Genomic DNA, 24208 nt, shown 5'->3' with positions numbered 1-24208 from the left:
CTGGTTCCTCCACTGGCTCCCTGGCAGAGGCGATGATTACGGTGTTGCCAAAGCCGGGGAAGGATCCGGCACACTGCGCCTCCTTTCGCCCGATAGCGCTTCTTAATCTGGACGCCAAACTATACTCGGCGATCCTGGCGCGTAGGCTCCAAGACCTTATGCCGGCGCTGATCCATCCGGATCAGTCTGGCTTCATCAAGGGGCGCCAGACGCATGATAACACGCGTCGGGTGGTACATCTTATAGAAAAAGCGGAACGGTTTCGTATACCGGCGGTTCTAGTGGGCCTGGACGCCGAGAAGGCCTTCGATCGGGTGGATTGGGGGTTCCTTTTCAATACCATGACTGCCTTTGGTTTTTCGGAGACCTTCATCACTATGGTGAGGGCCAACTACTGCTGCCCCCGGTCCCGGGTTGCGGTGAATGGTCATGTGTCGGCATTTTTTGCTCACACTCGCGGCACCAGGCAGGGTTGCCCTCTGTCCCCCCTGCTATTCGCGCTGAGCATTGAGCCGCTGGCGGTGGCGGTGCGGGAGCATGAGGGGATCCGAGGTTTACCATTCGCGGGGGAACAGCATAAGATTTCGCTCTTCGCGGACGATGTCTTACTCTCCGTTACTGATCCGGAGAGCTCGCTTCCTTGCGTCCGGGAGGCCCTGTTGGAGTTTGAGGGAGTGGCGGGCTTTAAGGTCAACTATAGCAAGTCGCACATCCTGAATCTTACCCTGTCGCAGGTCGAGAGGGACAGGGTGCTGCCGCTGACTCCGTTGTCCTGGGCCACGGGTTCGATTGTCTACCTGGGGGTCCACCTGACTCCGACGGTGGGCGGGCTGTTCCAGGCTAATTTCCCATCCTTGCTGGCGAAATCCCAGGCGGAATTGGATAGGTGGAAGCCGAAGTTTCTGTCGTGGCTGGGCAGAATCCATGCCGTGAAGATGGTCCTCCTCCCCAAATTCTTATATTTGTTCCAAGCCTTGCCTATCCCCGTGGGCAGCGATTTCTTTCGGCGCCTCAAGACTTCTTTATTGCGTTTTGTGTGGCAGGGGGGTCAGGCACGGGTCTCCTATGCGGTTCTCCGTCGGCCGAGATCGGAGGGTGGGGTTGGGCTCCCGGACCTGCAGTTGTATTACAAAGCAGCGCAACTAAGAGTTTTGGTAGAATGGTCGCAACAGACCTCCGAGAAACACTGGCTCCATATGGACCGATGCGTTGCCGGCAGGTCAATCTGGGACCTGGCCTGGAAACCGAAGAAGGACCGCCCCCTCAATGCATATATCAGCACTCCCACCGGCACGGTGTTGAAGGTGTGGGACTCACTGGCGGGAGATGACCGTTGGACCACGTTCCCTTCGCCGTTCACGCCCTTGCATTTCAACCCGGCTTTCCCGCCGGCGCTACATGAGGGGCCGTTTGCGGTGTGGAGGGAGGGGGGGTGTCGGGCGTTGACCCATTTGTTCCACGGCCCGGACACCCTCACTTTCGCTAACTGCATGAGGGATTATGGGGTTGCCCAGACTGAGCAATTCCGGCATGTGCAGCTGCTTCACTGGGCTACGTCGCCTGGAGTGGTGGAGGCGGCTACGAGACCACCGACGCCGTTCGAAGCCTTTATTTTGCGGACGTCTGCCATGAAGGGGGCCATTTCCTTCCTTTACCAACTGCTGCTTCAATCGGCTATAGCTCCTCGACCTCGTTATATGGGGCAATGGGAGGAAATGCTGGGGCGAGATGTCTCAGACGCGGAATGGTCGGCGCTGTGGCGCGACTTGTCGTCCTTTAACCATTCCTTGCACCTGAGGGAAGCCCATCTCAAAACGGTCATGCAGTGGTATATGTGCCCGACTAGGCTTCACCGCATTTTCCCGAGGACCTCGGATAAGTGCTGGAGGGGTTGCGGGCTTTTGGGGGACTTCCGCCATATCTGGTGGGACTGCCCGGTGATCCGTCCGTACTGGGAGGAAATCCTCTCCCACATGAAGGACATATTGCCTTATCCCATTGATGACTCTATGGCCTGTGTCCTGCTTGGGCTGCGGGACCCTGGCCTCATCTATCAGACCAGGGCGGATAAAAAGATTATGTGGCTGTGCCTCGGTGCAGCGAAGCTCACACTGGCTGCGGCCTGGAAGAAGAAGGAGGCCCCGGCGGTCTCCTTGTGGCACGCGCGGCTGTGGAGGTTGCTCAGTCTGGAGAGAGTGGCGGACATCTTCCTGGGCCAGTATAAGAATTTCCGGTATCAGTGGGGTCCTCTGGTTACGTTTCTGTCTAAGGGGTTGCCCTCGGCCGTCTGTCCGGCCTCTTTGAGGTCGATGCACCTCTTTCAAGTGTAATGTAGGTATGATTGAGTGTTGAGTGAATGGCGTCACCACTGGGGGGAGGGAGGGGGTGGGGTGGGGATGTTGGTTGTTTCTGTCTTTGGGCTGTGGAGGATCCACGAACTGCTTATCTGCACCGCTTGTATGGTTCCTGGAGGGCTAGGGCCCGGCGCAGTGCGGCGCTGGGTGTCTCAGCTGGACTGACCTAATGACAAACTGTTAGAACACTGTGTACAATGGTCCTAATTGCTATGTGGTCTCGCGCCTGGGCTGGATATGCATATGGAATGGCTTGAGTCACTGTTGCTGTGCGTACAAAGATTTTACCATGACTTTGAGTTATGTGCGGTTCCCCCGCAGCCCTCTGTTTATTTTCCTGTGCAACTTAAAATAAAATAAAACTTTTACAAAAAAAAAGTACACGTAGTACACTCTTGCCCCCGATGATACATTGGGACTGGTTCTATTGCACCTTTTTGTAACAGAAAGAACTTCTTGTTTTAGGAGTGTAAGAATATAAAGGAGGGAGGGGGGTGGGGGGGGTCTGGAAAGTTCCAGGCAGTAACCGTACTGGATAATTTGTCTTATTCCACTTGTCTGAGGAGACTGAATTCCAGACAGGTAGGAATTGTAAGAGACGGCCCCCGACAGGAGTGGAATGGTCAGGGGTAGCAGAGAGAAGTCAGTGTTTGTTGGCAGGGAAAGAGTGGGTGGAGTTACCTTTGCCTCTTCCCTTATTTCCCTCAGAAATAACCTCTGGAAAGAGGGGGATTGGCCCTTTTAAGAGGAATGAGGGATTATCTGTGGATATTTTTTGAGCCACCCCTATAAAAGGAGCGACGAAAGGAACCTCTGGTAGAAGGCATTTGCAAAGCCCCCCCATGCAGTTTACGAATCTTTTTTCATCTCCTCTGGGGACATGTCAACAGCTGGCCCGGAAAGATGATGTTTATCGAAAGGTTGATTAAGTACGGAATACTGTACCTCCTGCTTGAATCCGGAGATTTGAAGCCAAGCCTGCCTGCGCAATAGTACGCTAGTGTTAAGGGCACAAGATGCTGTGTGCTGCATTTAGTGCACACTTAATGAAAGTATTGGTAATGAGCTTACCATCCTGAACGAGGTAGTTGGTTTTGTACTCATCTGGCAAGTGTTTTTCTAACTCGCCATAGTACGCCCCATTGTAATGTGCCAATAGAGCCACAGCATTGGCAATACGCCAGTGATTAGCAGCCTGAGAAGCCACTCTTTTGCCCGAGGCATTAACGAGTTTGGACTCCTTGTCGGGAGGAGGGGCATCACCAGTCGTTTGGGAGTTAGACTCTCTGGTAGTGTCCAACACTCGCAAGAGAGCTAGGGGCAATGGAACTTTAATGTATGCCAGGTCTGTAGGAACAGGCTTGTATTTTTTGTCTACTCTAGGAGAGAGTATCCTTGCTCTTTGAATACCTCGTCTGCATGTTTTAACAAGCCCTTGAGCATGGGTAGAGTACTAGTAGACCTGTGTGAGTGATAGTGTCTCAAGTAAGAAATCCTCGTCTGGAGGGTCTGTATGAAGCTCCACTCTGTGGTATTGGGCAGCCCTGTTAATAAGTTGGACATAGCAGATGTTCTCATCAGGTGGGGAGGGCCTGGAGGGATACAGGTCGGGTTGTTATCCTGGTCTTGATCTTTATCATAATTGTCCCAGGGATCAGTGTCCTGTGGTATGTTATTGTCTTCATTCCCGTCCCCATCATGTGTGTCAGGTGATAGTGGTGGTGAATTTTATGGTGTAATTATCAAATTTGGGTTAGGAGGAGGAGAGGTATGTAAAGGGGAGAAGGGTTAGTACCCATGTCCTTTTTCTTCAGAGGTATAGAATGATCCTCCGAGATGAAAAAATGTTTGACCATGCCAGAAGTAACAGACCCTCCCTGGATCCAGACGCCAAGCATTTGACAAACAATAGGTCTCGCATTTGAGAGAGTTTGGGCTATTGGTATTGTAAACGGCAATGCATTTTATTCATGTGTTTTTAAAAAAACTGCAATGTACAAAATGCTTTGGGTTTTCAAAACAGGAGTCATTTACAATGCCAATAGCTTATAAACTCCCGCAAATGAGACCTATTGCATTGCAAAGGCTTGTTTTTTTTGGGGGGCGGGGGGAGAACCCGAAGGGAGGGTTTTTAAAGTTTAACGACCAATAGATATGGCCTTGAGTGGAGCGAACACAGAACTGTATGTACAGCAAGAGACGTGTGTAACCTCCACCTTTCACTACAGGCTAAACTATCATGTGACTATTTCACAACCACAGCATAGTTTTAAGCGTACTTAAGTGACAGGCTATATGTAACCCTGGAACTGATTACTCCTGTTGAACTAAAGTGGTTTTACAAGGCACAACAGATGGCCACCGTAACCAATCGTGTGTTTAATAACATGAAGTCTGTGGTTCTTAGACTGTCAGAACCGGATGGCGGTGGAGTTTGCATTGTCATGGCACGCGGAGCAGCTGCACTGTGCTAAAGAGGAGAGCAGACAGTAATGTCCTTAGGCACTTTGAGGACTTCTTAAGCATTTGGATTAGGATAGCGCTGCAAGAGGAAGGGGCCGGGAGTGAGGAGAATTATTAAAATTTTAAAACAAAAAAAAAAAAGTACCTAAAGGAGCCTGCTGCCATTGCAGGCCACTGGCCACATGAACCAATCCTCGGTGCATGCTCTGTGGCAGGGACAAGAAAACTGAAGCCCAGGAGGAAGTCTGAAGCAAGGAAACAAGGGTGAAGTGTCAGCCAACTATCAAGTAATGAGCAGGCTCCAAGGAACGTTAAAGATTTTTCACCCCCCCCCCCCTTCACAAAAGATTTCAAGCATAGTGCAAGCAAAACCTTTAACAAAAAACCATGTTAATCGTGTGGATGTGGGTATGGGGTCAGACGCCTGAAAACATCCATAGGGGTCATCCCCTATTTTCCCTTTAATCAGTACCTCAACATGGCTGATACAAGCCAATAAGGCCACTGGTTGGAGTCTTCACCAACGTTATGCATGGAGGGGCACAAAAAAAAGCATTAAAAATGCAATAAGTCTCGCCTTTCATCAAGTTAAAGCCATTTGCTTTGCTATACAATACCATTAGCAAAGCAAATGGCTTTACCTTAATCAAAGGCGACACCTACTGCATTTTCAATGCTAGTTTCCTTTGTATTCTAGAAGTTGTAGTCCCGTTTAAGCTCCTCTAAAAACAAGACTACAAGTCCCAAAATACACGACAAAAACGCCTGGGATATGATGAGCTACTCAGTCATGGACCAGGAAAACTGAGATACGGAATAGATTGTTGTTTTGGAAACGTCAGTGTCTGCCGCACACAAGCTCGTTAACAGTACACACCTGCGTGAGGCACGCAAGTTGTCCAGAAATGTCTGACTCTTGAGCATCGAAGCATCCAAGTGCTTGCTGCTGATTCAAGGAATGGTTCATTCACTGGCACGCCTACGAGTTTGGGCCTACACAAAAACAACCTGCTTGCTCTTCTGAGATACACACCGGTGCTTTCAGAGTGTGAACGCTGAAATGAGTGCGAAGCCCGGGAGGGGGAGCACGAGAAGGAGCGAGCGTGTTTTAGGTCGCATTGCGAGAAACTGAAACCTCGGCAGCTCCCGTCCCTTCAGAGCCAGACTCCATAAAAAGCACCCACCTGTGAATCTTAAATTAGCGGCAGCTTGGTTGCCATAATAGAAAGCTATTGGCACAAGATGGCGTTGGACTGTCCGTACGTACGCGTGAAGGTTTAGCTTTGGATGAATGGCGAGAGCAGCCATCTTGGTCCATCCGAACAAGTGCATGTAGAGCTTTGGAAGAATCGATCGCAAAAGGCAGTCGCATGGCGAGGGCAGCACATGCTAACGCCAGGCGAGACCTAAAAATCCACGCAGCTGTGAAATAACTACTCTGCCCTTTTACTGAATCAGGGCCTGCACATTTGAGATAACTCTTTGGCTAGGCAGAAATTAACCCCTTTAAAAATTAAGCCCTTTACAAAATAATAAGAAAAGGGGTTAGGATTTAATACAAAGAAAATGAGAGCTACTGAATCTAACTGGCGGAAGACACGAACGGGCCACAAAAATATTTTTAGAACATTACATTGTGACAGCTGGGGCTTCGCAGTTACAACACTTAATCCCTCTACGTTGTCCACAACATATGCTTGATATTCACCCCATGCCCCCTCAATTTTCTTCTTTGACTCCACAGCATGTTAAACACAGAATTAAAAATGTAAACTGAAAACGTAAAAGCGTATCCTTCTCATGTCATTAACATTTTACCCAAAAACTTTTTTTCTGTGCCATTAAGGCACCTTTAATGGCCAACGTCCAAAATTTCAGAATTCATCATGAATACAACTTGTACGAGCTTACAAACCATGGAGCAGCCATGAAAAAGTTCAAGCTCTAATAGAAAATACATCTTCATTAAATATTATACACAGTATAAGCCTGTCTTTCACACCGAGTCAAACAAAAAGGCCATTCAACAGTGACTTGCTTTTAACGTGACCAAAGCAGAAGTGCAACCTACAAGCTTACAAAAGAAAGGTGTTCCTCACTAATTCCCCCGCCTCCACGAAGTAGGTGGATTGGGGTTTCTGTTGCACACTGACCGAGAAACAGTTGTACGATGGAACAATGAAGAGAAATACATTGCATGCCTTAACCACGCATTGTTTAGAGACAATGTATTTGTGCGGGGAGACTAACCCCCATATCGCCAACTTACCTTAAATGCATGGTAATGACGTGTGTGCTAAAGTAACAACTTGATAAAAACCACGTATAAAGTAACAACTTGATAAAAACCACGTAAAGGCAGTTTCCCCTGAGAAACTCACGCCCAATTGCAACCTTGTATTATTTATCTCAAGTACCTACAACAGATGTATTACACGCTCTGACACCTGTTCAAATATGGTAAGAGGGGATGCAAAGTGCATCATTGCCCTATTGGGGCTAGGTCAACTGCTACAACCAACAAATAGGTTTACAGAGGTGGCACCGCTTCTGGCTAAAAGGAGCGTGGCAAGACATTGGGGAAAGGACTGCAGCCAAATATAAGCACTGGCTGCTGGATATTGTGTACTATAAAGGTAACTTGGACATATATGCAGAAGAGCTGCCGGCATCCTCACTTCCAAGAGACATATGAACGCGCTTAACAGCTTACCTATTGAATAACGAACAATCGCTCTCCTGCTCTTTTGCGAGATGATGCAACTAGGAAGATGTGCACTTCGACTAGGTAATATAATCTAAGAAATGTGTCAATTCACTGTAATGTACAGAAACTAATGGCTGGTTATATTTGTTTTTTAGTGTCCCTAATGCATGAACAGCAGAAATCTTAACATCAGTCCATATGGAGATCATCCAAGAAGGAATGCCAGAAATATGCTATGCCCTGAAGAGTTCACAGTCCCAAAAGATCCTTGAATAGCAATATCCCTGAACTAAGGCTAAGCTCACTTACAACATCCTTAATGCTAATCTTTAAAAAAAACACCCGTATTAAAGTTTATAGAGCACACAATAAAGAGACTTGAGAGGGTATACTGAGCTACGTGCCATTCATTCCGTTCACACTCAACCTCAGCCTTCGGCGAGCCTAAGGTCGGAATGTTTACGTATTGCCAGGCTCTTAATTTAAAGGATTTGCCTTTAGATGGCCTTGCGCCTCCTGCGCTAAAGTCTTAAAAATAAGGTCTTATCGTTTTCCGTCCTCCACTTTTCAGTTTGCTCCTCCTCAAAACACTCACTTTTGCTAGTCCAGTTAGAAATAGAGGAGTTCTCTTCAACCACTACTAATGACTGGAACCTTTCATCACCACACATTAAAATATCAAATACTAAACAGGTGTGGAATCAGTACTCATGACGCGTATTAATTACCGTGCGATTGAATCATCAAGCAGCAACTCTATTAAAAAAAAATGTTGCCCAGGAACACTCAAAACAACCACAGCACTGACCAAAAATATCATGGAAACTAGTGTGTGAGAATATAAAATGGACGAAGCATGTTCGCTTTCGGAATCAGTCACATTCTACATAGCAGAAAGCACAGACCAACGAAAGTTGATCGCAGAAGATTATACCCATATAAGTTAAACAATTAATTTGGGCCACGAGTGCCAACTTCTGGATCTCATTACGCACACCCCCGAGAAGCCAGCAAAAACAAAGCCTACAAGAGTTTGAAAACGTTCCGATCTCAAAAAGCACCACTGATGTAGTTTAAATGTCCATTTATAGGTTTGCAATATTTTGTATTTTAAAGTCTAAGTAATCCCTTCCCCTCTCAATATTTTGGAATATGTAGTTGTATATGCTAAATATTGTGTGTTATTAAGTCTATGAACTCAATTTTTTTTAAAAAGTGCCACTGACAGCACCGAGATTCCGCAACTTTCCCAAATGACCAGTCTTGGACAATACAAATAAATTCAAGTCAGCAGGGTCATATTGTCACTTTAAATTAAGAAGAAGCTAAAAAAAAAAAAAAAAAAAGCAACATACTAGTACCAAAAACAGTTGTAGAGAGGAGTTTGGATAGCATCTTCTGTTTCAGAGAGGGGCGCAAGTTTAAAACGGACAAGGAAGCGAACGAAGATCGTGTGCGCCATCAACGCCTTCATTCAATAACGCAAATGCGATGTCCTAGGAAGGCGAACCAGATAGCGATCATGACGGAGGATAAATATTTGGGGTTTGAAAAGCGAGCCAAGACCGGTCAAAACAAAGTTGAGCCTTCAGCCTCAAACACGGCAAGCTTACGCCCTAACACAAATGTTCAGACAAAGATGAAGCTCGGAGTTATTGTGAACAGAGGTCGCGGATTTCGTTGGACATTCCTGTTTTTTTTTCTATCATCGGTCTCAGCAGATTTCACTTTATTCTGCACATCCAGTTTTTAGAAAGTCGACTGGACACAGATGGAGATCAACTGTGTTGCGATACAGGGCTATTATGCAGAGGCATTTTCAGCCAATCACTTCCATTAACAGAGATTATACTCTATGTAAAAGACACGTTTATGGTATCCCCTAAAATTTAGGGGGATACCATAAACGTGTCTTTTACATAGAGTACCTAAATGCTTAGCTGGCTGTTTAAAATATTGGCGAGCGCCGTCCTAAGTCATTGTATCCTTCGGTAGATGTTATAGTCCTACTTATGTCTGGGCAATGTACCGTTTTTTGGTTTCTTCGAATTATTTGGTCTCCAGTTTTATATAGCGCGAAGTCGACCCGAAGGTATTGAGCACTTTTACACGAGCACCAGTTACATTACACAAGGACATTCATTTGCCCAGAATCACAGGATGTTGAGCTAACGAGGAAACACGAACCTGGTTCCCCAGGTCCAAATTAGGCAGCTATGGCCGTTAAAAGCCACATCCCTTGGACAACTTAGTTGGAGACATTCCACCTAGACATTCATTTGCCCAGAATCACAGGATGTTGAGCTAACGAGGAAACGCGAACCTGGTTCCCCAGGTCCAAATTAGGCAGCTATGGCCGTTAAAAGCCACATCCCTTGGACAACTTAGTTGGAGACATTCCACCTACAAGAATTACTTGATCGGAAAAAGGGCAATACGCTTTCAGTACATTAATTTATTCATGGGGGTGGGAGGCGGCGGCCAGAACTGACCCCCGGTGCATTTCGAGCAGCGATTGCACTTCAACACTTCGGTGAGGTTAAGTCAAAGAGCAATCTAGTGTACGGCTAAAAATTGTTTCTATACTATGAACGTCATGGTGAAGCAAAACGCATTAAGTCAACGAAATATGTGCAAACACATCTAAGCATTCCGGACCACAAGGGTGTGAATAATCTACAGGCTCCTAACCATGAAACCAGGGGCATTCTCTAATGACAAAAGGAGTGGTTTAAACATCTGATCCTGGCTGCATATTTTCAGAATTTGTGCTGAGAAGTGACTATAAAAATCACGCCTCTATAACAAGATGCAACTACAATAAAAAGCTTGGCTCTTCACTACTGGGTTCACTATTTTCCATAAAATTGAATATAGTAGAACGCGTTGTACTTCCTCTCAACAACTGATACGTCCCTCATTACTTCAACTCAGAAACGAAATATCGATCCTTTAGTTCAAGGCACCGCAACGACAAAGCATACAACCAAGGCATGCTAGTGGAAGAGGGCACCCAAAGATGACAAACCTAGCGCACCTCAGGAGCATTCAACAGGGAATCAATTCCAATGAGAGAGCTGGAACAGGTTCCCAAAGCTACTGTCGAATGTGTGCAATAAAGAAATAAGGGCGCCACGCAAGGCGGACTCCCAACACACCGGTGCACATTAGGGCGAGTTCCTTATTTATAAAGCATACCAATTATGAACATGAGGTACACCTGAAGGGAACCGTCCAGTTTCTGGAACCACTCCAGAGAATCAAGCAGGTGTAGGGTCACTACGCATTTCAGTTAGAAGAAAAAGGTGAGGCCAGGAGCAGGTGCTTTTACCTTCAGTACAAGTACCAAATCCCATGTCACCTGCACACAATTTCCTGGTCCTCGACTCTTAATAACCCATTACTTTCCGATTCACCACAACTAAGCCGAACTGGCTAATCACCAGGAAACAATGATCTGTTACAGGAATCCCACGATTGACATAAGGTGCGCCTAACAAATGGTGCCATCTGGCAACGTTAATTTTGCAAAACAACAAGAGAAGCACTGCTGGTACCCTACAAGAAGTGCTCTATGCGAGGCTCACTGAGTGAAGGTAAGGGTACAGGGCTCGGGCATGGATGAGGAATAACGGTCCATTGCGGAAGGCGGGTACCCCGGAGAAAGGGACGCTGCACTCTGCAGGTCATGCTCCGTAGCCTGCCATACGCTTCCATCCTAACAACAAACCCTAACCCTCTCTCCCAGTGCACGCCTTGACCCCCACCCCAACAGCCCTTAAGTCTTTGAATCCCCGCCCCCTCCTCACCTTCCAGCAAGCGCTGGATGATGCTGTCGATGTTCAGCTTGTCAACATCGGCCATTACTCAGGGAGGACGCGCGGCGAGGTGACGGACGGAAACAGCGCGGAGGTCCGGCGCTCGGCGAGCAGTCCACGGGGACCACGTGTGACAGCTCGCAAGGTTCAGCCACGGGCCAAGCGCTACGGCACAGCCTGCGCTCCAGCCGGCGATCAAAGATGGAAACAAGATGGCGCCCCCTTCCCAGCCGGCCGGCGCAAGAATACAGGAAACAGTCCTACGTCACCATTTATCGCGTGGTGCGTCAGCGCGCAATGGGGAAAAGCACACCGCCACGCCGCGGATCCTTGCGCCGCGCGCTCACTCCTGCTCAGACACCGATAAGGCTTCCCGGCGCACTATATTCCATTTGAACATAAACTGTCAGTGACTGTCAGACCGTAAGGTCCGCTGATTGTGAGGTCATTTCGCTGACCAGCGGGAAGTCTTGTGTCAATTGTTGACTGTATGCAGCATCACAGGAGCGGTGGCAGAAACGCGCTTCAAGTCTACCTTGTTCAGCGTACTTTTGTTTATGTAAAGGAGAAAGCTGACCGCACCTCTGATTTTATGTTATCGTTTTAGAGTAAGCGTCCCCGATCTTTTTTCCACCGTGCCGTTTATTTTTTACAATCAAAAAGTTTTAAGTTGTAACCATCCACAAATTGTTCACTATTATTGTAGTTAAAAAAAGTGTATGTTTTAGATCCCAAGTCTCAGACAGCTAACAAGAAATTTTTGGAAAACGAGTTAATGTTAAAACACAAGAATGACAAGTATTAGGTGTGACATCTTTAAAGTCAACGGAGCAGTTGAGTCAAATTTCAAAAGAAATTAAGAGAGATGTTTTAATAAATCTGATTACCTTAATTTTAGGTCTCGCCTAGGCAGCTCTTGCACTGTCTCTTCGAGACATGCAGTATACACTATCGCTGGAAGCTTCATGGAAGCTGCGCCCACTCTCCGCCCATCTATTTCATTGGCTTAGGTCGTAAATGCTGCCTTCCGATTTGTTTAAGGCTTGTTAGTGCCTCCTTATGACGATCATATGGTCATTTGTATCCTTCCAAGGCTGCTGGCACCTTTACTTCCTGCGCCATACTTTCTTCTGGCACTGACTGTGGAAAATCACAGCTTCTTAGAATGAAAGGGGGAGCGCAGCGCACACACGATGACGTGCTTTCTTCCTGGCCTGCTTTAAACAGACACAGTATCTCCCTGTTCACTTTCACACTTTCACTTTCACACGGAGTACAGTGAACGAAGGAAGAAATAATGTTGGTAAAAGAAACTTAAAAATAAAACTTAGATCACACTAATGTTACGGAGGTATAAATGCACCTTAAACGTTCTCAAATGTAAATAATAATTAAAGCTGGAAACAAAATTATTATACGATATATACTCTTAAAGAATGTAATTTTTCATGTGAGAATGAAACCGTGGCTGCTGTGTAGCAAAGGATTGTGGAAATGCACATTTTCCACAGAGTATTGTTCTTCCTGCAGAATCCATTTCCTGTACTACTATCTTGTAATGGGACTTAGCTCTCTTTATTAGCTGCATAAATTGCTGCTCCTCTCTTTTCAAATTTCTATAAAGCGTGTCTCTGCAAAAAGAATTCATTCCTGTTCCGAGGGTCCAATGAGTTTAAAGGCTATGGTTGGATATCTCCATTAGATGTGTGAGGGTGCATTACCTCAGGTCAATACTAGATGTCCCTGTAGAGTCAGGCTCTACACAGCTGCCAAGGTTTCATATTGCTTATATGTGACAGTTACATGATTTCAGTGTCATTATGAGTCCTTTCCATTGCGAAAATAATTAGCCACAGCAGTAAAATGTCTATTTTGTGCCCAAACTGCTCTTTGACACTTGAAATTAAGGTAATGTTGATTATGATCAATAAGCATGAAACATATGCAATATCATTAAAGTAATCAAAATCTTTATTATAACATAATATTGATTGCATTGCAAAGATCGATTTTTAGAAGGCAAAAGTATAAAAAATAAAGAAACAGCAGTATTACAAATTTAATTCATACTTTTCTGGTGCAAATATGTAGAATCTAAGTTCTTGAGTGTTATCAAATGTTGGCATATTCAATTAGCCATTTCTTTACATACATTCCTCTCAATGTTTTCCTTTGGAGATGAATGAATGAGTTAGGTATCAGAAAGCTTTTTAACAAATATAAGTTCATCTTTCAATGTTTATTTGTGTCTAGGGGGCAAAACCACGCTTGACCAAAAATAATCATTAGAACTATACCACTGTGATTGAAACTGAGAAGTCAATTACACTCCTCAAATGATGCTCTTATTTAAGACAGTTAACTATGTTTAATTGTATCCAATTTACTTTGTGTGCATTTTACTTTGTCTTCAAAACATTCATACTTAACTCGAAATATTCTGCAAATTTAATTAACAAATAAGGTAATCTTTTCTGCATAGGTAATTTTTTTTGTTTTTTTGTTCAGGCTCACAAAAAATATTTCACTAAGTGATGTACCAGATCCCTCACTGAAATCTCACCATCAGCGCCCCAAACAAAAAAAAGCACTTCTCTTAAGAACCGTTCGTGCACACTGGACTTTTTGTTTGCATAAGAGTCTTAAGCTATTGTTTTCAATGCATTTGTTTAAATGTAAACACAGCACATTACACAAACTATTGACATTGTAAATGACAATGCCGTTTATTTATATGTTTTTAAAAAACTGCAAGCGATGCGTAAACATACACTTTGTACTTTTAGTAATTGCTTAGGAAAAGCAAGGCTTGGCAGTAACTGCGCCTCTTTTACTGACAGCCTTGCTTCTCGTAAGCAAGGACTATAAGTACAAAGTACGTGTTTACGCCCTACTTGAATATTTTCAAAACACATAAATAAAAGGCATTCTCATTTACAATGCCGATAGCTCAGACTCTCGCAAATGCAGGAGCACTCCAAAACAGCAGCAGGAGGGTAACTGGACAGAAGCACCAGTGAATGGACAGAAGCAACAGTGGATGTAAAAGGGAATCTTATAGAGGAGCAGAGGTTGATAGCGACATTGGTTGCAGTGCAGTAAAAGTTTTCGGGGCAACTATAGAGAGGAGCAGAGAGGACTATTGGTAGTCTCAAGAGAACCAGATCACGTTGGGACTAAAATAGAGAGAAAGGTGAGGAGGAGAGTGTCACCTTTAAGTAGAGATGGATTTGATAAAGCCAGGGGAAATTTAGAACGTATAAAAGCGTCCAAGGGACATTCTAGGGAGGTGCCTATAGGCTTATGTTGTTGTTATTGTGGTATAAGCTTTATTTCGATAGATCTTGTCATAAAAGCTTGTTTGATAAAAAACGACCAGTAGACGTCATTAAAATACCAGAATTGCTTTCTGATGAGGGCTTTCTTTTTTATTTTTCTGGCAACTGCCTCTATTTAACTTTCTTGATAGAAAACGACCAAAAGAGGTCAGTGAACAAACATAATCACTGTTGCATTCTCTAGATTCCATTCCATAGAAATTGTCTTCCACAAACATCCATAGACAATAATATTTTTTTTAAATCTTGTATTTTTAGTGATATGACCTCCAAAGGCCCTGATTTTATATTAAAAACAGACCTATGGACTATGCCATTCCCCGCTGAAAGGCAATATTTCTCTACATGTGTTCCTATACCTCATCATCATTCATTTCAAAGTCTTTATTCAAATTTTTGCAAATTCATAAAAGCATTTAAAACAATCCCAAATCAAATTACCATAGTTACAAAATACAGCATATTATTAAATACAGTCAATTATTTGTAAAATCCGCAATTTACTAAGGGTACTCCATTGTTTTCCGAACATGAGTAATAACCCTTAGAAAGGTGCTAGTGCGAAATATCAGCTCTTCATTATTCAAAGTTAACATCATCAAATTTGATTCCGCCAAAGAAAGTGGTCTACATTTTTTAAAATACGGTGCTAAAAACCATTTAAAATATTTTTGATAAAATTTACAAAAGAAGAGAAAGTGTATTTCAGTTTGCAAACTCATATCATCACATGGGCACAAATTATTTCCCGATTTTAGGGATGAGTAACCCAATGGGAAGCATAATAAAAATCTGACTGAGCCTGCCCTAAGGCGAAAGAGTAAAGATCTTTCCCAGTTTGTCATTGGCAGCGTGAGATACAATGGAATTGGTTGTGTATACAGATCTTTATTCACATAGGCCTTAATTGTTGGTTTTGTTAATTCCCTTGCCAGTCTTTCTTCTCTATAAAGTGCGTACAGTGCAAATTTAAAAATATTTTTATCTTCCAGCTCAATTTTCCCTGGGTCAAGGAAGAGATATCCTTTGCCTACGCTGCTCAATTTTTTAAAAACTCCAGAAAGCCAGGGGATCAGCATCCCTTTTTCACAATTAAGGCAGTCTCTTATAATGTCATGGGTTAGGCCGGCCAAGTTGTTCTTCCAAATAGCGAGCCAAAACATTGCCGGTCTAGAGGCAATAAAATCCGATATATAGTGCAAATTCAGTTCGCTATGGCAGATGTATTCTGAAGAGGAAATAGGTGCTCCGAGAATTTTCCTACAGAAACGGTTTTCCTCAGTCTGAATACTCAGTGTTTTGCCCAAACCCCAGATCACTGCCCCGTAGGTGGCAACTGGCACACATTGTGATTTAAAAAAAATTAAAATTGCTTTTGTAGCATCTACTTTCTTAGGCCGAGGAAGGCTAAGAATAGAGTTAATGGATTTTGAGAACTTGCTCGTGGCGTGGACCAAATGTCCACCCCACGAGCCGCTCGCAGCAAAAACCATTCCTAAATAGGGAAAAGTGTTGGTTGAGTAAAGTTTATCAGAACCCACCGCAATAACACTTAGTTGTCTCTTCCCCGGGCCACAAGACATAATAAAAGATTTTTTTAAATTTACTTTAAGATCAAGTTTTTCCATGTATTGAGCAAAATCTCTTACCAAACTGCGTAAAGCGTTCGGAGTAAGACCCATGAGCACCGCATCATTTGCATAGAGCAGAGTCGGTAGCAATCCCCCCGTTATTTTTGGGACATCTCTAGTTGCTAATTTTAGGGATTTGTTTAATCCATTTATGTAAATAATAAATAGCAGGGGTGCTAAAACGCACCCCTGTCTAACTCCTCGTTCGACCTTTATGGGCTCTGACACTTCCCCCCTCATCCCAATCCTTACTTGTGCCCTTGTGTCAGTGTGCAAATATGCAAGAAAGTGTACAAGCGATTCGTCTAAGCCGTATTCCAGGAGAATTGACCACAATTTAGACCTATTTACCAGGTCAAATGCGGACGATAAGTCCATGAATGCTAGGTAGATTGGTACTGACCGAGCGATAGTATACTTGCCAATTACTAAATGTAAATTTAGGCACTGCTCGGTTGTTCCAACCCCGCTCCTAAACCACATCTGGCAGGAGTCTATGATCCTTGATTCATCTGCCCATTCATTAATTCTGTTATATAGTACTCACCCTAGGATTTTAAGTGTCTTATCCAGGAGCGAGATGGGTCTATAATTTGTTGGATCTGTTCTTTCTCCTTTTTTATATATGGGCACTATAATACTTGTGGACCATGTATCGGGTATTGGCGCTAAAGGTAAGCTGTTAAATACATTTTTCAATATGGGTGCCCAAAGTTCAGGTTTCCATTTAATAATGTCTTAAATAATATGGAATCAGCACCCATCCAGAAAGTATTTCCTTAATAATTTGAATAGTCCACAATGCATTTAGATATATACAGTCTTATAACAGATAAGTCCGGGCTTCAGTGAGTTTTTTCTTTCCCAAAGTTCTTTATTGTAGCAATGCAAGGTAAAAAAATCCAAGAATACAAAGTGATTTTTTTCTTAATTGATTCTTTTCTTAGCCGACGCGTTTCGTCTCAAACACTGAGACTTCTTCAGGGCTTGAACAATAAGTGATAGTCAACAGTGTTTCTTGATTTTGTTTCTTAAGAACAGCGAATTGAGATAGATTCTTTATTATCCCGATGAAGTTGAAGTATAAAGAAAGTGACTCATGCAGGTTCAGAGGTCCCTGTCTGTGGCCTACTCGGGCCTGTGCTTACTGTTCTTGCTCTACTCAATCGCGTTGTGCAGGAAAAGGTAAAAGTAGGTGCATTTTCTTGCCTCAACCCTTTTTGCTGTATAGAATTAATTTAATAATGTCTATTGGTAAGCCATCTGGCCCAGGGGCTTTATTACCCAGGCTTTGTTTAATGCCCGCGATAACCTCTCCTAGGCTAATCTCTAAAGGGCGTAAATCTCCTAGTGCAAAGGTGTTACTAGCATTTGGTGGTGTTGCGTATACTTTAGAAAAATGATCTGCCCACTGACGGCTGGAAATGGTACAGCTTATTACTGACATTTGTGCGCCCATGTTGCGCATATTTTTCACTGCGGCCCAAAAGGTAGTGCCTGTTTTCCCAGATGCGGAATCTGATAGCTCCTCCCAGCGTTCTGACAAAATAATTGCCTTACGTTTTCCTGTCGCTAGTTTATACTTCTTTCTTGCCTCCCTAACTTCAATTTGACATCTAGGCTTAGCGTTCAGTGCCTTACGTAGGGCCCTGTTTGCAACTGAGCAGTTTTTATCGAACCACTTAGGGTCCGTGTTGATTTTGCGATTGGGAACGGTTAAAAGTGTTTTAATCACTGTGCACAGGTTAGTAAAATCTGATGTCACCCTTTAGTGATTCCCATCAGATAATGTGCAGGAATCTATTAAGTTTTGATGTTTAGTTATGAGCTGATTAGTTATGTTTCCGCTATCCACCCCTCTCCATTTCAGTCTTAGATTATTTGTAACGAAGGTTATGTCCCTGGCCCCCGCTGTGGTTTTGAATACTGTCGCAGACCCTAGTCTGATGTTGGCAGCCAGGGCATTGTGATCCCCGAATGCAGTCTCGACGACCTTGGCCACCACAAGGCTGTCGATAAATTCAGGTGACATAAAAATATAATCTATGGTTGTAGAATAATCTCTACCTCTAAAAGTAGGGACATAATTATTATTAGGGGTAGGACTTACGTCCATGATGTTAGTTAACATATGTTCACGGACAAGCGAGTCCAGTTCTTGTCCCCTTTTGGCAGCTCGATCATTTCGAGTGTCTAACCCTGGTTGATCAAAATTAAAAAAAATTGCATTGAAATCCCCAGCCAGGATAATCCTTTTACATATACTAGTTTCTGGGATTTCAGTTATGTCATTCAGGGTTTTAGACAAATCAATCAAATTTTTGTTTGAGATGGAGTAAAAATCATTATTATAAAATTTGATTACATAAAAGGGAACTTTTCTTGTATATTCGATAATCTGGATATTCGGACTTTTGGTAGGTATTACCTTAATATTACCACCTGCACTAATCCTGATACCGATTAGTAATCCACCCATCGGTCTACCAAAAACCGGTTTGACTGCGATTATACTGTTACAGTGAAAGCCCTCAATATGCAGATTGGTGGTGGCCCATGTTTCCTGGAACATGATTATATCTTTATCTGAAAGGATCTTTAACCTGGCGTGTCACGCAGTTTGGTGCTTACTTTCCCTCCATATTAAAGAATAGTAGATGTTTCAGCACCCAGGCTAATATGCTGCATTGCTAAATACATATAAGGTCCCAAAGGCGAGACCGATGCATTGCAAATGATTGTTCTAATTGGTCGTCATTGAGGTGCAGGCAAGATTAGGTGGCCATATTTAGCTCAAAGCCTACCAGAGAGCTGTGCTGTCTGGTTTCAAAGACATATTGGAGATATACTGAAATCTTACAGAGGAATGTATTTTGCCCGTTGCTTACCATTGGCTTTGTGTTTCGCCTCTTGGAATCACTCCAGCTTCCAAGAGACTTCTTCGTGTGGGCGGCCTCCTCCCACACATTCCATTGGCCTTTGCGTTCAGCTTTCACTAATGAAAGCACACAAATGGCCAAAGACGGGGGCATGTCCCGCCTTTCCTCAAAACTTTCACTCCCATGGCCTAGGGGTTTCGGGAGCAGGCAGTGGCGCGCATTGTGCCAGCTGCATTCCTCCCTGGATCAGGTTACTAATTAACCTGCTTGTCTGCGCTTGTTTTTGTTTGGTAACCAGACTCACTGACGTGCAGGGTAAGGCTTGTTTTCTGTAAATATCTCTAAAAAGGAACCCCTTTCCCTCCTAACAAGGTGCCATGTCTCGCTGTCGTTTATTTTTGTGCTGTTTGCGTGCCTCGGTTATATGTTTTTGCCATTTGTTGCTGGAACTTCTGTTAAGTTGAATGACGTACGGAAGCATCATCGTGTTCTCGGATTTTCAATATTCATCCGATCCGAGGTGTGAGCAGGCTAAGTTCCTAGTTGTATATGTTGTTGTGTCCTGAGTTTGTAGTGTGTAGCCCTAGATGCTGCTTACGGGGAGCTAGAAGGCGCGGTAGAAAATATTATCTTCATGGGTTACAGCTCCTCAGCAGGGCTTTAAGTGGGATATGAAAAAAATGGGGGGTCTCTCAAAGGGGCGTGGCTTAAAAACACATAAACTAAAAATCTTTGTTTAGCATAGTGTGCCGCCCGACTTGTATTATTCTGTTTCTGTCACTGCATCCTGATATGATACTACAAGTAACGTCATACCTACAAGTAAGGACTATCAACTTTGTCAATGGTTGTTAGTTGCATAAGATAAATAAGCAGCAACTATGGCTTGTATATAATATTGAAAAAGCTTCCACTTAAAGCCCTGGTGACACCACGATGATGTTGCTGCTCCTGAGTTTCAAAAAGAGAAGGGAAATCCAGAGAGAAAATGACACTCTTTAAAGGATTCCCTTCTCCTACAAGGCTCACCTGGCGTGATGTCATGCCGTAACTTCTCCACAAGTGAGAAGTCAGCAGTGAGAGCAGTGCACATCGATGTGCCTGCTGTCACTGCAGCCCAGAAAAAATGGACCACATGTGCCAGGGCACAAAACAGAGCTCGGTAGAGACCTGTTTCGAGGCCCCCTTTAAAAAACTGCCGGTGCTCAGCACCGGTGAGACCTGGTGCACTTAAAGCCCTGCTCCTCGGTATGTCCCCTGCTGCCGCCATGGCTCTGCACAGTCTGCAGTTCCTTCCAGCTCTCTCTTTCCTTCTAGTTCCATTGCCCTCTAGGAGTTACTACTATGCCTTCCTCTATGCCTGGCATTGTACTTCCTTAGTCTTTCATGATTTTCACATATCGCAACGGTTAGTTATGTTTTCGATTTCTTCCACCGCTCATTTTCTTCTTTCCCCTGAAGTTTATCTCCCCTTCTCCTAATAATTGAAGGGTCTCGCCTATCGGGCCCTAGGCCCGCATGCAACCAAATTAGTTTCTCTCTCGCCTTAGCTGGTAAAACCTCTTTGTTGCTTTGGCGGCATGCTGTATGGGAGATGTGTGTATAGTGATGCTCGTGGTTTAAGCATTCAATTGGTAAACTCAACATTTGGGGGCCGATTCCGATTCGGGAAAATCCGCTCCGAATAGCCGTTCGGAGCGTTTTTTCCGTACGAATCGTACCCTGCAACGTCCCCGTACGTACGACGAAGTACGATTCGTACCAGGAGCCGTACTCCCTACGAGTCGCACAGAGACCGTACGAATCAAATCCCCGTCCGAATCTCCCTCGGGAACCCGCTGTACGCGACATCTGTACGGTTCGCGGCTGGTTTTTATGACCCTTTTTCTACGGGAGCTGAAAACAGCCGTAAAAGCAGAGTTCACGCTGAAACAGGTACGGAACGGCCCCCCCCAGGTATGGTGCGTACCCCCCATGATCGCAGGGGTACGGTGTGTACCCCTGGATCATGAGGTGTACGCACCGTACCCCATGTACGCTGGGTGTACGCACTGTACACCCAGCGTACATTGGGTACGGTGCGTACTCCCAGTGTACATGGGGTACGGTGCGTACACCCAGCGTACATGGGGTACGGTGCGTACACCCCATGATCGCAGGGGTACGCACCGTACCCCTGCGATCATGGGGTGTACGGACCGTAAGGTGTGTATGTGTTTGTGTGCTTTTCCGTACGACTCGCCCTTACCTTACGTGGACCATACGAATCGCATCCTCATACCCCGGTCCGGATTGTACTCGTCGGGTCGTACGCATGTGTACGAGTCGTACGGCATGTGTACGAGTCGTACGGTTCACGGTTTCAGCCTTGCAATACGTACGGATCGCGACGATTCGGACGGATTCACGGAATACGGATCGTACTTTGCGACTCGGACGGACGGGTACGATTCGTACATAGAGGGCTCCGGATACAAATCGTACGGACTGTTTTTTTCCGAATCGGAATCGACCCCTGAATAGTTTCGTGGGCGATATATAGGACTACAGACTTGTTAACTAGAATGCAGGGGATTCCTTTCTTTTGAACTATGGGATTAGATCCAAGGTCACTGGAAGAATGCGCAAGCAGACAAGAGCCAAATTATGCAGCAGGGTAGGGAAAATTATGCGGAAAGAAAAGGTAAATGATGGAGCCAATAAGTATTACTTATTTAGCCATTTTTACACTTGTCAACAAAGTCTTGGCATTGTTTGCACCTTAAAAGTACCTGTTTATAACCCAAATATAGTAATAAGCAAACTTGTACCATTATTCAAAGATGTTAAGACTGTGTGGGCATGCCAGTGGGGGATAATGTACTGTATTGCTAAACACTTATAAGGTCCCTAAGGCGAGACCTATTGGCTATGCCAATTCTTGTTTGTTTTAGCCTGCCTAATCTGAGTTTGTCCCTCTCATGGAGCATAGCCGCTTTACCCCCTCTCTGATTGGCTCTTTCTATGCTTCCATCACTGTCTGCTTTTCAGGTACTCTTTTTTTTCTTCTTTTTTATAAAGGACTCAATGAGAGTGCATGTGTTTTTGAGAAGCCATAACTTGTATGCTTCTCCCTCCCAACGTTACCGTGCTCTGTGTTGCTCTCGAGCACTTTCTACCTCTGTAGACCCCGCACCTCACCTTACTATTGATTCGAATCAGGGGCATAACACCAGCCCTGGCAGCACACAGAGGCTTCAGACCCTTCAAGGGCCCCTCAGCCTTTGAGAGGTGGGGCAATTAACCAAAGCCAATGAATAGATGTGAGAAACTCCGGACCCCCTTCCTTAATGTGTCCTATAGGGCCACATTCTGGAAGGGGCACACTTTTATTTAGTTAAGCTATTGATTTGTAAAGCATTGACACAGCCCTGCAAAATGACATTTTAATTAGTAACACAAATGGCAGCATTTGATGCTAATTAGGTTTAATGCATATTAAAAAAAACTGAAGCACCCGAGAGCACATTACAGTCCTTAGAGGTTCACATACTTTTAGGGCCACTGATCCTTCGTCTGAATACTTTCCCAGGCTGGATTCATGTCTTGCAGACAGTACAGGCTCCCCTCCCTCTGTTAGTTTTCTTCACTTCAAGGCCTGGAATATAAGAGCTGATCTTGATGCTCACACGGCAGAAGTTGGCCTGCTTCAGAACCGTGTCTTCTTGCTCATGTGAAGACACAATTTTAAGAACCACTCATCATACAGGATTTTCAGGTCGAAGCCTTAAAAGCAGCCAGATATGCAAGCGTTTTGCAGAACAACTAGCACACCCATTTGTTTCAATAAAGCTATACGGCCAAAAATCAGCATACCCCTTGCCAGAAACAGGATTTTACAAAACAGCACATGCGATGTTTACAAATAAACACATGCCCTGTTAGTGCATTGCAGATGCAGAGATGCTATTGTGTGACACCTTTAAACAGTCCTTGGTCTTACAAGCACTTTGCAAACTAAGATTTTTGAGCCTATACTATACATGGTAAAGCTGAAACCCTAAGCTATGGCTGGCGATTCATCCATAGCCTAATATTTTATGCCACTCAGATGTTAAGAATTTATAACAAAAAGAAAAATATTGATAATCACAGTAGCAGCAGAGGCAAACAGTTTAACCCCTTCGCTGTTAGGCCTTTCCCCCCTCCTGTGCTAAGCCTTTTTGGGATATTTGGGGTAGTTAGCACTTAGCCCCCTGTAACTTTTTGTTCACATAAGGTATCCACATCAAATTAGAGTCCTTTTCTTCCAACATCCTGAGTATTTTAAAGGTACCCAGGGTTTGTGGATTCCCCTGGAGGGGACTGAGAAATTAGCCACAATACAGTTAAAAATTGTTTTGTGGGGGGAAATGGATAAAAAGTGGTGCAGAAGAAAGGGTCTGTTTATTCCCCTGCAAATGGTATCACCAAAGGGTTTGAGGCGCTAAAATCACCATCCTCCGTGCTTTAAGGAACAGGCTGAGTATTGTCAGGAAACCAACATTTTCTACACAGTTTTGGCATTTTACTGGGTTATAGCCTATTTTTCCTTTTTTTTTTGTACTTTCCACCTCCTTCCAGTTAGTGGTAAAAATGGGTGTGAAATCAATAAGGGATCCCAGAAAGCTATACATGTCTGAAAAGCAAACAACATTCTAAATTCAGCAAGGGGTCGTTTGTGCAGATCCTTCAAAGGATTTTTAATGTAAACTAACAGTTGACAACAAAATATTTAAATTGAGTTGAAAAAAACAGCCATTTGTGCCGTTTTCACTCGTAACCTCTTCTAAGTATGGCCGATATTTGAAAGCAATATAAGTTACATCCTTTTGAACCATCTGGTTGTGGTGATATATAGTTCTTGTAGGTTCACCTAGAACCTGAGGTACACAGAGCCAGTAACTGAGCTGTGCCGTGCAATGGTTTTTCATTGTGTACCAGGTATGTAGCAATTCATTTAGTAAAATATAAAGAGTGAAACTTAGGCATCAAGGATA

General features: G+C 44.2%; 1 protein-coding gene across 1 annotated transcript in view; it reads right to left on the bottom strand.

Annotated features, from left to right (window-relative positions):
• Nucleotides 1-11869, bottom strand: part of PPP1CC (protein phosphatase 1 catalytic subunit gamma) — a 309686-nt gene extending 297817 nt beyond the window's left edge. The window contains exon 1 of the mRNA XM_078667475.1: nucleotides 11334-11869. Coding sequence (XP_078523601.1) covers nucleotides 11334-11388 — 55 coding nt within the window. The 5' untranslated portion in view covers nucleotides 11389-11869. The remainder of the gene's footprint in view (nucleotides 1-11333) is intronic.
• Between the last annotated feature and the right edge of the window lie 12339 nt (nucleotides 11870-24208).

This window comes from Lissotriton helveticus, chromosome 11 (assembly GCF_964261635.1).
Source record: "Lissotriton helveticus chromosome 11, aLisHel1.1, whole genome shotgun sequence".
In the NCBI taxonomy this organism is placed as follows: Eukaryota; Metazoa; Chordata; class Amphibia; order Caudata; family Salamandridae; genus Lissotriton; species Lissotriton helveticus.
This window is presented reverse-complemented; position numbering and strand designations above follow the sequence as displayed.